The sequence below is a fragment of the Notechis scutatus genome, chromosome 1, assembly GCF_049901735.1.
Source record: "Notechis scutatus isolate UNSWTSFEM ecotype Mainland chromosome 1, rNotScu1.2, whole genome shotgun sequence".
Taxonomy (NCBI): domain Eukaryota; kingdom Metazoa; phylum Chordata; class Lepidosauria; order Squamata; family Elapidae; genus Notechis; species Notechis scutatus.
In genome coordinates, this window is record NC_142009.1 from 46830177 (window position 1) to 46846127 (window position 15951).

The following is a 15951-nucleotide window of genomic DNA, read 5'->3' on the forward strand; positions in this document are numbered from 1 at the left end:
ACTGGAAGATATTTCATTCCAGATTAGCATTATTGTATCAACGATGGCCACAGCACCACTAGGAGAGCATTAAGAAATGAAACCCAGGAATCAGGGGCCAAATTGATAAAAAATAATGTGGAAGGCTGAGACCTGAAGATAATGTTCTGAATAGAACATCTTACTTTTTAAAACACAGTAAAATTGCAAAAGTGCTCTGTTTGGAATTAATTGAAAATTGCTGGTTGGAGTTGTACACATTGTTCTGCTTAGCAATATAAGAAGAGTAGAGAAAGGATTCCTCTTCAAATTTGTCTCTAACAACATGTTCAAGCATTTTTCTATTAGCTTTCATTTCTACAGGTGGATAGCATTAACCAGTCACTCTTCCCTGCCCTGTTATTTTAATAATTTTTGAATAAGAGAATCAGGCACAACATTCAAGATTGTTAAGTCAATTTTTCTTTTTGTTTGTAACCTGTAACTGAACAATTATCAAGTCAAGCAACTATTACAAACAGTTATTATGTGCTGCTAATTGTGAAATCCTCCAATGCAGATATTGTCAGCTTATATTATATTATGTTGTTGCAGTTAAGAGGCCAACAATTTCCATTTTTTCCAGGATCCCTTACTGTTTGATATGTTTTGTAACAGCAGGACTGAGAGTGAAGCCTGAAAGGCTCGAAATTTCAACCACCAATCTCACAAATCCTCTGGGCGTACATCTCCCGGCTTGGTGGGGCAGCTTAGTAGTCATTGTTATCGTCATCTTTCTTTTAGGGAAATTCCTTTGTAGTACATCTCCAGCATGTACTTAAATAAGCTTACTGGCAAGTAAAAGAAAAGAAAGACCCTGATATTATAAAAGCCCAAGCTAGCACAATACCAATGAAGAAGAAATGTAACAGCCCTCAAAAGAAACCAGCATGGGTGCATAAAGAACTCTCTGATAAATTGAAAGACAAAAAGAACAAGTTGTTGTGGCCCGCCGGCAGCTAGCGGAGCTGGCAGCAGAGTCATAGTGAGGAGGTTGGGGAGGAACATGGGCCAGTCCTGGAGGCCGAGGAAGGCTCAGACGAGGGCTCTGTTTCAGAGGCAGAGATGGGGCCAGGGCAACTGGGCAGTTACAGCTGCTTCAGAGTCAGACAGCAGTGAGGCAGGGGAGCAGCTGGAGCCGGTTCCCAGCCTGCGGATGTGCAGAACTGCCAAAAGAAAAGAATAATTACGAACTAAGGGTCGACATGGAAGTAAAGCCAGAGGTGGACAGTGAATGGCCCCTCCCATAGGAATTAAAAGAGAAGCAAAAGGGGAGGGGACTTTTGCAGGAAACAATTTGTTCATTGCAGCAGTGTGAAGAACTGTGCATCTCAGAGAATCTATGCCGAGTCCTTCCTTGTCAGCACTGTGTTTGAAAGTATTTACTTGGCAGCTCTCCCAGCTAGATAAGGTCTGTGCTCCTAATTACACCCTTGAAAGACTGTTTGCCAGGCCTTTGGCTGCATGTGAATGCAAGAAATTCACCTTCATTTAATAAAAGGGGTTTTGTTGGGACAAAGAGTCTGCTTACTGTTTTTTGGGGAAGCCTAAATCAGAACACAAGTATAAAAAATGGAAAGAGGGACACATAACTAAGGCAGAATATCAGCAAATAGCCCAAGCCTGCAAAGATGAAGTGAGGAAAGCTAAGGCTCATAATGAACTAAGACTTGTGACAAAAGTCAAAAATAACAAACAAACAAAAAAGCTTCTTTCAACATGTAAAAAACAAGAAAAAAGTCAAGGAAACAATTGGTCCACTAGTGGAAGAAAGTGGCAAGAAGGTGACAAGCAACAGAGAGAAAGCAGAACTATTTAACTCATTTTTTGCATCCATTTTTACACAAAGGGGAAAAAAACGAGTCCAACTTATCAAAAACAGTACCGTAAAAAACAGATCAGAAGCACAAGTTAAAATAGGCAAGAAAATGGTAGGTGTCCACCCTAAAGGTAAAGATTCCCCTTGCATATACGTGCTAGTCGTTTCTGGCTCTAGGGTGTGGTGCTCATCTCCGTTACAAAGCCAAAGAGTCAGCGCTATCTGAAGACGTCTCCATGGTCATGTGGCCGGAATGACTAAATGCCGAAGACACACGGAACGCTGTTACTTTCCCACTAAAGTGGTTCCTATTTTTCTACTACTTGCATTTTTACATGCTTTCAAACTGCTAGGTTGGCAGAAGCTGGGACAAGTAACAGGAGCTTATTCCGTTACACGGTGCTAGGGATTTGAACCACCGAATTGCTGACCTTTCTGATCGACAAGCTCAGTGTCTTTGCCACTGAACTACCGCATCCCATTGACCCATGACCCGTCCACCCTAGAGGAGTTTAAATCACCAGGACCAGATGGATTACACCCCAAGGTTCTGAAGGAACTGGCAGATGTGATCTCAGAACCACTGAACTATATGTTCCAAAGATCCTGGAGCACCAGGTAACTGCCAGAGTATTGGAAAAGAGCTGATGTAGTTTCCATCTTCAAAAAAGAAAAAAAGAATAGATTTAGGAAACTACAGACATATCAGCCTGGAAAAGATTATCAAGCAACAAATTAGTGAAAACCTAGAGGCAAACAAAGTCATAACCAAAAACCAACATGGGTTTGTCAAAAGCAGATCATGCCAGGCAAATCTTATTGCATTCTTTGACAAGGTGACAAAATTAGTGGACCAGAGGAATGTTGTGCATATATAATTTACTTGGATTTCAGCAAGGCATTTGACAAATTAGACCACAATCTACTACTTGAGAAGATAGAAAAATGTGGGTTAGACAACCAGATGGATTCGTAAATGGCTGACCAACCACACTCAATGAGTAGTCCTCAATGGAACTGCATCTACATGGAGGGAAGTATGCAAGGGGTATCCCACAGCTCTGTTTTAGGCCCAGTACTCTTTAACATCCTCAATAATTTGGATGAGGGGATAGATGGGGAAGTCATTAAATTTGCAGATGACACCAAGCTGTCAGGAATAGGCAGAAAATAGGCTTAAGATTCAAAATCTTGACAGACTTGAACATTGGGCACTATCTACCTAAATGAAATTCAATGGTGAAAAAAGTAAGGTTCTACATTTAGGCAAGAAAAACCAAATGCACAGATACAGTATAGATGGTATCTCGCTCAATAGTAGTAACTGTGAAAGAGATCTTGGAGTCCTAATGGACAATCACTCAAATATGAGCCAGCAGTGTGCTACAGCTACCAAAAAAGCCAATACAGTTCTAGGCTGCATTAACAAAGGGATATAGTTAAGATCATGTGAAGAATTAATACTACTTTATAATGTCTTGGTAAGGCCACACTTGGAATACTGCATTCCATTTTGGTTGTCATGATGTAAAAAAGATGTTGAGACTCTAGAAAGAGTGCAGAGAAGAGCAACAAAGATGATTAGGGGACTGGAGGCTAAAACATATAAAGAATGATTGCTGGAATTGAGTATGTCTAGTTTAATGAAAAGAAGGACTACGGGTGACATGATAGCAGTTTTCTGGTATCTCAGGGGTTGTCACAAAGAAGAGGGAATCAAGCTATTCTCCAAAACACTTGAGGACAGGACAAGAAGCAACAGATGGGAACTGATCAAGGAGAGAAGCAACCTAGAACTAAGAAAGCAGAAAGTTGGACTAAAAGTCTCTTGCAACTATCTGTCCTATCCTATCCTATCCTATCCTATCCTATCCTGTCTAGTCTATTTTTCATAAACCCAAAACAGTTTATAACATCATCTCCTCATCCCAAGCACTGTGACATGTTGCTGGGAAAATCAGACCCCACTGCTTCACACAGACTCACCCTTCATTTAAAAAAAATAGTAAGGAAAAAGATTCTTTATGGTTAAATTCCTCTTTAATTTTGAGTACCGTATTTGCCGGCGTATAAGACGACTTTTTGCCCGAAAAACATGCCTCCAAGTGGGGGGTCGTCTTATACGCCGGTATATCCACTGCCGGCTTTCGGATGCTTGTTGGGCCTTGCAGCAAGGCGCCTCTGGCTTCCTGGATCCCCTGCGTCGCTTCCGCTTCATCCCGCTCGCCTCGCTCCGCCCGAGGCTGCAGCCTTCCTGCTCTTCCCACGGCCCCTGGCACTCTGCCCTGCCGCTGCAGCCCGGAGATTTCTGGAGGGCGTTTCCGGTGGTGGTGGGGGTCGTCTTATACGCCGGGTCGTCTTATACGCCGGCAAATACGATAGTCTCATGCAAGACATTCAATGATGCAAAAGGTAAAATTAAATGTTAACCCTATACTAATTTAATTATGTGGTAAAATATTGTTCCTGAAAATTCCAATTTATATCAGAAGACAAGTGGAAATAATAAATCTCACCTGGTTTCCAGCCTCTCACCTAGCAACTCTGGCTTTATTTTAAAAAACAAATCATTTTCTCCTTTAACCAAGAGGGAAGGCTTTGGAAGAACCTGGTTTGCTAAAATCTATTGCTTCTACTTGAGATGGAAAAAATTGTACCTGAATGTCTGACCCAGCAATTCACTTTTTGGCATGAGGGGCTGGCAAGCAGGCAGACTGCAAGAGTGAATGTGGGATGGGGAGCTGCTTACCCATTCACTCTACACCATAATGAATAATCCATTTTATTTTATTAAATTTGTATATCATTTTGTATATATTGAAATAGACTTGTGTTTAAATCATGTATTTGAAACAAATGTCTGATGCTCATGAATCACCATTCTCATTCATTTCTAAATCTCCAAATAGCTTAACCACTTTTCTGTGCTCTATACTTTTGTTTCAACACATCTATTTATATCACTTTTTTTTCCTTTTGGATTGCATTCCATCTAAATGCAGTTAAAATTTTGAAGCACTTGTATCAATGCAATTATATTGACTTACTCGAGTCATATATCCTGCATTAGCATAAGTGGCCAATCAGATCCCGAAGAGTGGAACACACTTGCTATACTCCTTAACCCACTGTACTGATTATGGTAAATATGAGACCTCATCACACCTGTCTGCACACCTTTTTATCCATGGACAGTGTCTAAGATTAAGTGTGGGATTCAAATGCAAAGCAACCATCATTTATGGTTAATGCCAATCAGAATTTAGAAAGATGAAGATTTCAAGTCATTTAACACTGACTGCAACAGCTGCTCTGTATTAAGATTGAACACGTATCTCAGCCTAGTTCTATTTCTCGCCATTTTTAATTCATACAATTAAATCTCTCAATATGCTTAAAATCTTGAGAATGTATAGTCTGCTGTGCTTATGTGGACATGAACATATTTAATGGTTCAAAAGAAAAAATACAAAACTGAAAGGACATTCATTTTCACACTGAAATATGGCAGTTAATTGGGGGGTGGGTCCTCCCTTTTCAATTAACATACAATCATATTGCATTTGCAATATGAGAATTATACATTTCTTTTCTCTTTTCTCTTCATCATAAGGGATCAATCTGTTCTGCCTAGTACTGAAGATAGATCTATGTAATTGATGGGGTTTTTGTTACATAGGCTTATATAAAAGCTATTATTTTTGCTTTTGTTCCATTAGTTCTTGAAGCAAGTGGAAATCGGCTTTGCATGTAGCAGTTAAATCTTGAGTTATCTCAGATTCTGAGCAAAATACAGACCATTGATGTTTTCTATCATGCCTGTCAACCCCTTTTTTCTTTATTGTTTTGCTTAAAACACAACATGCAGAAGACCACTTGAGTTCTAGAGAACTCAAAAGTTTACAAACTGAGAAAATTTCAAAAATTTACAAATTCCAGATCAAAATTCATATATTAAAAGCATGTAAATTTTAACCTTAACAAATTATTAGTAACAATCTTTATTTGAAATCTATGTTGAAATATATTATTAGGACAATAACATTAACTATCTGACTGTTATTGGCCTGAGAATAGATTTCAACACATCAAAAATATGTAGCAGCCCAGATTAAAATGATAACAGTTCCCCATGATCTCACACTTCAATGATACTGAGTCAACAAGCAAAAATAGAACATTCAATATCTATACTTAAGGTTGGTAGAAATGTGAGCATCAAGGCTACATTTAAACCTTAAAATCAACATTAAATATTGATCGTAAGGTGATATATTTCTAAGAAATTTACTTTCCAGCAGAGCAGATGGGAGGATGTTAAATTAAACTTTTTAAAAGGTTCTGCGAAGGATAAGTAGTTCCAAGATATTTAGCTAGCTGTAGATGTAGATGCAGATGTGGAACTTAGCTGTCAGTGACTATGGTTAGCTTATGTTGCTGTTTAAAAAACATTGAAATGATCATAGTGCATGGACAACAAAAATCTGGGGAGAGGCTGGTACGAAAACAGTACAGCACCTAAATATTTCCAGAGACAGTATTTAAGACAGGCACTGTTAACAGTATGGAACAAAATCAAATATCAAAATTATATAAAAACACCTATTTGGCTTTCCACACTAGAAGCATTTATACACCCAAATTTGATAAATATGGAGAAAATCATAATATATAGAGACATACTGAACGAACAGGGAGAACTGAAAACTAGATCAGAACTGGTAGCACAAGGGGTAAATGTAGAATGGTGGTCTTATTTACAAATACAAACAAGATACACACAGGACAGGAAAACCTGGGGCATTAATAAAGAGTTAACAATTCTGGATAAGCTCCCGTTAGAGACTGATGATAAATTAATAAAAGTACTGTATAGATATCTATTAGAATACAAACTCGAGGAAGAACATGTAAAAGAAACAATGGTGGCATGGGCAAAAAAAATTCTGTTATAATATTGAATTGGCTAAATGGCAAAAGCTTTGGACCACCGATAGGAAATTAACAATGTGGCATACAAAGAAAACCTTTGTAAGATGTTTTACAGGTGGCATCTTCTGCCAGCAAGGCTTTCTAAAATGTTCAAAAGTCTATCTCCAAATTGTTGGAAGTGCAAAGATGTATCAGGTACATTTTTTCACATGTGGTGGACCTGCAATGTTGCAAAAAATATTGGACATTGATCCAGGCATGGATGGAACAAATAGTGGGAGACTGTATTCCATTTAAGCTAGAATTTTTTCTCCTAGGAATAATACCAGAAGGATATAGAAGGACTTAATTTATCTAATAGTATATGTGCTGATGGTGGCTAGAGTAATATATGCACAATACTGGAAAAACAAAAGCATACTGCCAGAAACAGAGATAATAAGGAAAATTATGGCTTGTGTAGAATCGGACAGGCTAACTAACCCTAGAATTAAAAAACAAGCGGGAATCTGAGTACTATGAAAAGTAGAATAAATTTTATCAGTGGTTGCATGGAAGAAGGCAAGGTCAGAACTTAAGTAGCTATGATGATCAGAATAAACAGCAAATAATTATCAAACAAGATTATTGTAAATGGTGAAGTAATATTTATATATGTATAACAATTGTAATGCCAGAACGGCTGCACCGTGTTGTATTCTTATAATTAAAAAATAAAAAATAAATAAAATAAAGACTTATATATCAAAAAAAATCTGGGGAGAGGCCAAGGACTAGTAGTTTATACAACATTATTTTTGGGATGCACCATATCTCCCTTCTAGCTTATTGCCTGTCTATACTTCCAGAAAAAAGCTTATCTCGTAGAAGAAAGGAAAGGCTACTGAACGGAGCTGGCATAAATGGGGAAAAAATCAGTCAGAAATCTAAGAAAAGAACTGGAATTGAGGTATGGGAAATAGATGGAGGTAGGGAGCTATGGATTTTGAAAATGGATTTTAATAAAGACAACATGACCTGGTAAACCTAAGTCAAATTGGGGGATATTTGTACTGCTGAAGAGAGTTGATGGTCACAATCTGAAGAAGTGTATTAAAGATCAGAACAGAATGAAGAGAGCTAAAGAAAGACAATAACTATTGAATGCAGAGGGTACAATGAGATACCAGAAGAAAATGAAAGTCTATTAGTTAGATAAAAGCCAGTTGCCAGACCATCTGAGAGAAATTTTGCCATGAATCTCTAGAAAGGCCTTAATTCCAGAATTAGGACATAGAAAGGATTAAAAATACATAAATTAATCTTCCATCATAACTGCCCCTATATATATAGGATCAGAGTTGTTTAATACTGAAATTTTGGCTTCAAGAAGATATTGGGTTAGGTGGTGTATTATAAAGACAAAAAACATTCCCATTCCTTTTTTTATCAATTATGAGGGAGAACAATAGGCAGTAAAATTAGCAGTGTTTGACACTGAGAAATCAAAAGTATTTTGCTATTATCTTGAATTTATCAGCAGTTTAAAATAACAATACAATTTTTAAGCCGCCCAAATCTTACATGCACTCTGTGCCGCTCTTATTCCTATGAAATTTAATATAAAATATTAAATCAAATCTACTGAACAGAAGTTAAGATTTAGCAAGAGAGTAAGAATTATTGAACACAATGTTCCATGTTAGAAAATAAACACCCTTTAATTGCAAAGAGGTGTTAGAGAAGGACTTGAGAATCTAAAATATTGCCCTCAGGAATTTAGAACGCATGTATGGTCCTAAATGAGCTCTGTATAAAAAGCTGTGATTACTTTAGTCATAAATAATGTAATAGCAGCAGGTACAAAACTTTTATTTCAAGCAAAAGAATCTTAAATTACCTGCAAGACTTTTGTGTGTTGTTTATTCATTTTCAGACTAATTCTTCTTCTTATCTGAGACAGCAAACACCACCCAGATCTTTAAAGCCTTTTATCTATTCAGTGAAGTTGCCTTGAATTACAATTACTCAAATTTTGTCTTTTGCTAATCAATCAGAATGTGATTATAAATACAATAGTGAGCAAAGGTCTTCAATATTCTTCCAAGGCTAATTAGTGTCTTTGAATTAAATCACAGTATCATTTGTCTAAAGTAAAATTAACCAACTTTTTCTAGCTCTTAGAAGTCTAGATCAGACAAGAGACCCAGGAAACAGAAAACAGAAAAGCAGAGAGACTAGTAAAGATACATGTTTAATCAATTGAGATATAACTATTAAGAATACATCTTACTTGTAAACTTCATTTCTTTATACATAAGTAAGACTAGCTAGTTATTTACATGGTAGATTTTTCTGAATCTGAAACAGGTAGAAGGCCTACATAAAAGTAAAAAGAGACACAGCCTAATACAGGTTAATATGACTGCCTCATTCAGTGCCTGTTTGCAGTTACAACAGTGATGAAAAAGTAACTTGTGACCAATCTTTGCATTCACAACCTTTGCAGGTCTGTAAAGCAAAGGAAAGCTGAAATAACATCAAAAGAGCCACAGTTTCACTTAGCAATTACAGTACTTCACTTAACAAGTGAATTGCTGGTCCCAATTGTGATTGCTAGAGGAGAACTACCTGTAAGTTACAGACCATTCAAAAATGGGATATAAAATTCAGAGAGAATGCAATCTGTAATATATGATAGATATGAATTGTAGGGGTCCAATATAATATATTAAAAATAATTGTATTTTACTTTGTATTAAACATTTTGATGTCAAGAAGTGAGAAAAATATTTTGTTTTGGATTAATAATATTTTGTGGCAGCTTAAAAATTAAAAGAAATTTAAAAGCTCAGTTACTACCATGTTTCTCAGAAAATAAGGCCGGGCCTTATTTTCTTTTGACCCCTGAAAAAACAGCTAGGCTGTCTTTTCGAGGGCGACTTAATTTCCTCCTCCCCCCCCCCGTGTATCCTCGCCTAGAGCGTCCCGTGGGTAGCCATGCCTTGCCACCAGCTGCTCTTAACGGCCAATCATGGCGGAGCAGAGAGAGCTCCCTATCCCAACCAAGCACCTTTGTTGCAGACACAGGTATGGTGCTGGCTGCAGGCCGGGTCAGCGGGCAGGCAGCGCTGTGGATGTTGGCCTCAGCGGCCGCGGGGCACTTTACATCACGGGACCTTCGGTGCCCGCCGCTGCCGCTTGCTCTGCCGCAGTCGCTTTCCCTTCTGCCCTTGCCGCAGCTTATGCCGTATTCGGAGTGCTGCCATTGGGCAAGACGCAGAGGCCAGAGTCCCTGCTGGACATCACGGCGGTAGTGGTGAAGTGGCCCTTCCAGCGGGTGGAGGAATGGTTCGAACGCATTCCTCCACTGGCAGCATTTCAGCCGCTTCTCAGGTGGGGGAGCCACCTCCGTAGCTTCCACAGTTCCCACCGGCGGTGGCACCTCTCTTGTCAATGCCACCTCCAACAACAGCGACAACAGCGGTGGGAGAGACCCCGCTGCCGACAAGAACTGCCTGCCTCCCGCAGGGGCATTGCTTTGCTTGATGGAAGCTACGTCAACAACGTCCTGCAAGTTGGTGAGTCATTCGGGCTTCAGTGGGTGGAAGCGGCGGCAGGAGGGTGATGCCATCGTTTCTCTCCCCTCCACACCTCACTTTGCTTCCCACCCCAGAGCTTCGGGTCACGGTCTCATCCCCTGTACAGTCAGGCATTCTTCTCTTGCTCCAGCTGCCCAAAACTCCCCAGTGGACCTTTTCCTCCTCTTTTAAGCTTTCTTTATTCTCATTCCCTCCATCAGTTCCGTAGGAATACAGACTGGCCAGGCAGCTTCCTCCCCGCCCTCCCGGTAGTTTTAAAAAGGGAACCATCCATCCATTTTGCCCTTCGAGCAGAGGCAAACCTTCCAATCCAAACATAAGAGAAAGGGAATCATCCTACAGACCATTAGCAACCCCTTAAATGCACTCCCCACCTTCATCTCCTTGAAGGACAGAAATAGGATGGAAATCCACCTCCTGGATTTCTCCTGGTAAATCCCAAAGACACTATTCCCTCTCTCCCTCCCCCTCTTCTTTCCCTGCCAAACTTCCCAGAAGATTCTTCTGTTGATTCATTGATTCAGTCAGTCATACTTCTAAGGGGATGCTAAGGGGGCAAACCTTCCAATCCAAACATAAGAGAAAGGGAATCATCCTATAGACCCTTATGTTTGGATTGGAAGGTTTGCCTCTGCTCGAAGGACAAAATGGATAGATAGTTCCCTTTTTAAAACTACCGGGAGGGGAGGAGGAGTCATCCTACAGATCCTTTCAGGACGTTGCTGACGCAGCCGTCGTCAAGCAAAGCCATGCCCCTGCAGGAGGGCAGGCAGTTTTCATCAGCAGCGGGGTCTGTCCCTCCATTGCTGCTGCTATTGTTGGAGATAGCGCTGGCAACAGAGATGCCACCACCAGCAGGACCCATGGAAGCTACAGAGGTGGCTCCCCCGTTTCTCCACCCACTGGAAGGGCCACTTCTCTGCTACCACTGTGATGTCCAGCAGGGACTCCGGCCTCTGCGTCTTGCCCAATGGCAGCATTCCGAACACGGCATAAGCCATGGTGAGGGCAGAAGGGAAAGCGATGGCGGCAGAGCAAGCTACAGCAGCGGGCGCTGAAGGTCTTGCGACGCAAAGTCCGCCGAGGCTGACATCCACACCACCGTCCACCTGCTGACTCGGCCTGCAACCAGCACCATACCCAGGTCTGCAGCAAAGGCGCTTGGCAGGGGTAAGGAGCTCTCTGCGCTCTGATTGGCCATTAGGAGTAGCTGGTAATGAGGCATGGCTGCCCGCGGGGCACTCCTAACGGCAAGTTCCCCCCCACCCTTCCCCCCCATTTTGCATATTTTAAAATAGGCCTAAATTTTGGGGGAGGGGCTTATTTTCACTTTATGCCTAGAAAACATGCTGGGCCTTCCTATGGAGGGGTGTATTGTTGGAGAAACATGGTAGATCAAACAAAACTGAACTATTGTTCCCTTAGCAACTGTATTTAACTGCAGATTTAGATGTGTATTTTGCCACACAAACTGATCCCTCATAAATTCTCAGGCATAACAAAGGCAGTACTATCTAGTGACATGGCTTACCCGTTCCTAGGACATGTACTCAGTCTCCATGGGGAATATGAAGTTCAATAGGAATGTTTCACAGTGAAGGAAATTATATTTGAACATTTTATTGCCAATACTCAATTTTTAATAATGTTTCAGTTTAACTATAAAGGTTCAATTTTTTGACTCAGAAAGAGTTCTAAGAAAAAGTCCACCATTCTAGATTTGAAAAACTTCTAATAACCTTTGCTTTATTTTCTTTGTCTCCTAAACATAAACCCATCATCCCTCATATATTTCAGGTGCCACCGAAATACCTAGCCAAAAATGAATTCCTTTCCCCCTTTATTAAACACACAGAGATATACACAATTATTTCAGCAGATTTTTGATGTAATGAACAAAACTAGAATTTCAGTAAATAACACAGTCCATTGTTTGACATATCAGTCCACACAATATTGTTCAAACTTTTTATAAACAACATACACTTTGTATATCCAATATCCAATTTTGGCATGCATACTCATCTGTTATGTATTTATTTTTACCCTGCCTTTGTTATTTTTTATAAATAACTTAAGGTGGCATACCTAATACGCATTCCTCCTTCTTTTCCCCACAACAATAACCCTGTGAGTGAGGTGATCTAAGAGAGCGGAACTAGAACTCGCAATCTCCTCGTTTCTAGCTTGCTGCTGGCTCTAACAAATGCAACAAACATTTAATAAAAGTTAACCAAAATTTGGTAGTAATATAGGCATTCCTTCCCTGCATTAGTTTGTTAAATAGAGGATTTAATTGAGATATATATTTTATTAACTTTATTTTAGGTACTAGATAACCCATGTACTGTTGTGTCATCATTTCAGGGATATTTCCTTACCTAAAAAAGAGAAACAGTGGAAGTGGAAGCAACTTCCAAATTTCTGCTGGTTTCCCCACTGAGTTTCCTTATAGGAAATCAGCAGGAAGCATGAGAAGCCTTCTTGCCTGCCTTCTTTCCATCCATCCCATTCCATCCCATCCACAGCTTGGTTGTTTGCCTAATTATTTCATTTTCCTAATCTAGGAACTCCCATTGAAAATACCACATCCTAACCAAAACAGGGCAAGCTATTGTACATAAACAGGTAGCAAAGCCTGCACTTATTGATGATGGATTAGTTAGGTAATGAAATATCTACAAGCAAGCAAACAAGCAAGATCAAAGAGCACCAAGGACTCCACAGTTTAATCCTGAGCTACATATATTCTCTTCTATTGCATTCTAATTCTTTACTTGCATTTGGAGTCTGGAGACTCAAGTGATATGAAAGCATTTGTGATACGTAAATAAAATTGTCTAGTAATCCTAATTCCAACTTTTTTACTTATCACAAATCTCACTGTAATATATCAGATTTTAGTTATTTATTTTAATTTCACTTTTTTCACATTACATAAATTTTACATGCCTTTCACAATTAATTACAAAACATTACTTTAAATGCTAAATAAACTTAAACTTTGCCAAAGCAGAGAAAACATCTGGAAAAAACAGTGGGAATGTCTAAAAATATGTAGATGATCATATTTCATGGCAGGGTTATTGCACCTCTTTGCAAATCATGTATCACAATTTCATTTCAACAGTAAATGAATAACAGTCAAAACAAAATGACACTTGAGGAGGCAAATGCACAAGATAAGCAACAAATGCAACATCCTTCAGAACACATCAATCTCTAGTAACTATTATTTGCATTTTAAAGAATGATAGTTAAAGAAACAAAGAAAAAAGGTAAAGCCAAAATAACCATAGAAATTACACTAGTTTTTATTATATAGTGATATGTCACACATGCAGAATATGATAGCTGCTGTAAAAACAGTACTTTCATTAGAAATCTTAATATTAACTTACGTGTATTAGATTTTTCTCATCTTTTATACACAAATCAAGGCAGTAAATAATCTGTCTTCCATTTTTCTCACAATAATTATATTTACAATAGTCTAATAATTGCAAAAATAATCACTCATTAAAAGATATTTATTATTAATATTATATTACTGAGCACTTCACACTGCAAAGGAAAAATCAATCAAAATAGATAGATAAATAATATTGGTAAAACATTACTTATTTTCTGCATGGATTAAGATTGCCAGATATCCAAGGGAACTTAATAGTGATCTGAAAAGGCTTTCCTTATTTATTTTTCCATCCCCTGAATTCCTACTATATGTGAATTTGTTCATCTGCTTTCTGTCAAAAACCTACTAAGGGAGAAGAGGGGTAGGTTTATTCATCCTTTAATTTCTGTAATTCCTCAAAGAATTCAAATGTTATCTAGATTCAGTAATCTGCCACTACTTCTAGGGTGGCTAGAAACAGAAAAAATGGGAGTTGGGAACAATGGTCAGGCAGATATAACAGGTTAGGGTAGGAGTCCCCAAACTTACAACTTTAAGATTTGTGGACTTCAACTCCCAGAATTCTCCAGCCAGTTTGGAGACCTCTGGATTAGGGGATACATTTCCACATATTGCCTGCCACATAATGAAAGCTTTTCACCTGAAGCCAGTGAACAATCTTCAGAATAGTTTCTTCTCATCTAATTTTTCCCATTTGTGTGTTCATCTTGCTGGTTCATCCCTCCAAGATTCATCCCTGACCAAGTTGGATATTTTTTAAACTGCATGTTCGTATCTACATATTCTATTTAGTAACTTACGTTTTCAGACCTTTGTTGATTTGTCCTATAATGCAAATTACAGGGATGTGCTTATGATGAAAGAAAACATTGAAACAATGAAATGAAATAATAAAATAAAATGCAAACTAATTCTGTGAGATGACATAAGAACATTTGCATCGTTTTTCTAATTTTACAAATTCAAATTCTACTGTGGCACTACTGAATCCCATGAAAACAAGAAAACCTCTTATTCTGATCATTTAGCTTGCAGCAACACAGAAATCCATGACTAGAACAGTATTCTCAACAGCTTCTTACCGAATGTGTGTTGCAGGGAGGGACTCATACTGACGAGAGAGAAATAATTCTCTGTGCTTCAATTGGTGTTTCTGTTTATCAGTCAGATCTATTTCTTTGGGAATTTCAGATTCTTCCTCAACTTCTTCTACACAAAAGAAGAAAAGAGAGGCCTGGTATTATCTTTAGAACCATTTTTCAGGAAGGTTTCTGTCCTCTATGAAACTTTCCAGCTCATTTTCAATATTTACAAAAACCAAAGAATACTGTAAATTGAGCATAATGAAATACAGAATTTGGTAAAAAGAAGTAAAGGCAAATTAAGTTTTAATATTTCACTTTTCCTAGTATTCCCACTTTGTTATAAATTCTTGACAGCAAAATAACTGAGATTTTTCACCAATTAGAATCAGAAGAAGCCAATTTTATAGTGTAGCTTATACTAGGAAAGTGACTATGCACAGCAGGGGTGAGAAATCAATTTTTCCAAGAGTCTACATGCGAAACTGGGACTAGGCCAATTCCCTGCCTCTGGTGATGCCTCACCTTCTGCCAATACCCTGCTGATGTTTTGCCCCCTCTTGACAATGCCGCAAGCCAGATAAGGATAACCGAAAGGCAGGATGCTGCCTGTGGGCCATAAAATGTCTGATATATACCATTTAGGCAAATAAAATTAGAAACTTTTCAAGGAGTTTGTAAAAAAAAAAACTCCAAAGAAAATGGAGTTACGTTATGTTAACTAACTCACCCTCACCTCCAAAGTTTAAGCATATGCCCCAGATATTTGTAGAACACGGAATCTGTTGTCCAACTCATTTTGAATTAAATACTTCGGCATGACACTTTTATACTTTGATTCAGCCCTCATTACCTAATACTAGCATTACAATCAACATTAAAAATAAGAGAGAAATAAGTGAAAAACATGAGAGTGGTGAGCCAGGCATTACCAATAAATAAATTTTAAAAAGAACTAGTCTCCAAACTTTGTTTCTGACCTATCTAAATCAAATATTGTAACTGCAAACAAGCACTCAATTCCATAAAATTACTTTTTGCACTGCAAAGACAGGAGGAGGAGGAACAGAAATTAGAGGGGTTGTTGGTGCTCACTGAGCTTGT

At 38.6% G+C, this 15951-nt stretch overlaps 1 protein-coding gene across 1 annotated transcript in view; it reads right to left on the reverse strand.

Moving 5' to 3' along the window:
* Window positions 1-15951, reverse strand: part of MTA3 (metastasis associated 1 family member 3) — a 132093-nt gene that overhangs the window by 89473 nt on the left and 26669 nt on the right. The window contains exon 4 of the mRNA XM_026683387.2: window positions 14848-14974. Coding sequence (XP_026539172.1) covers window positions 14848-14974 — 127 coding nt within the window. The remainder of the gene's footprint in view (window positions 1-14847; window positions 14975-15951) is intronic.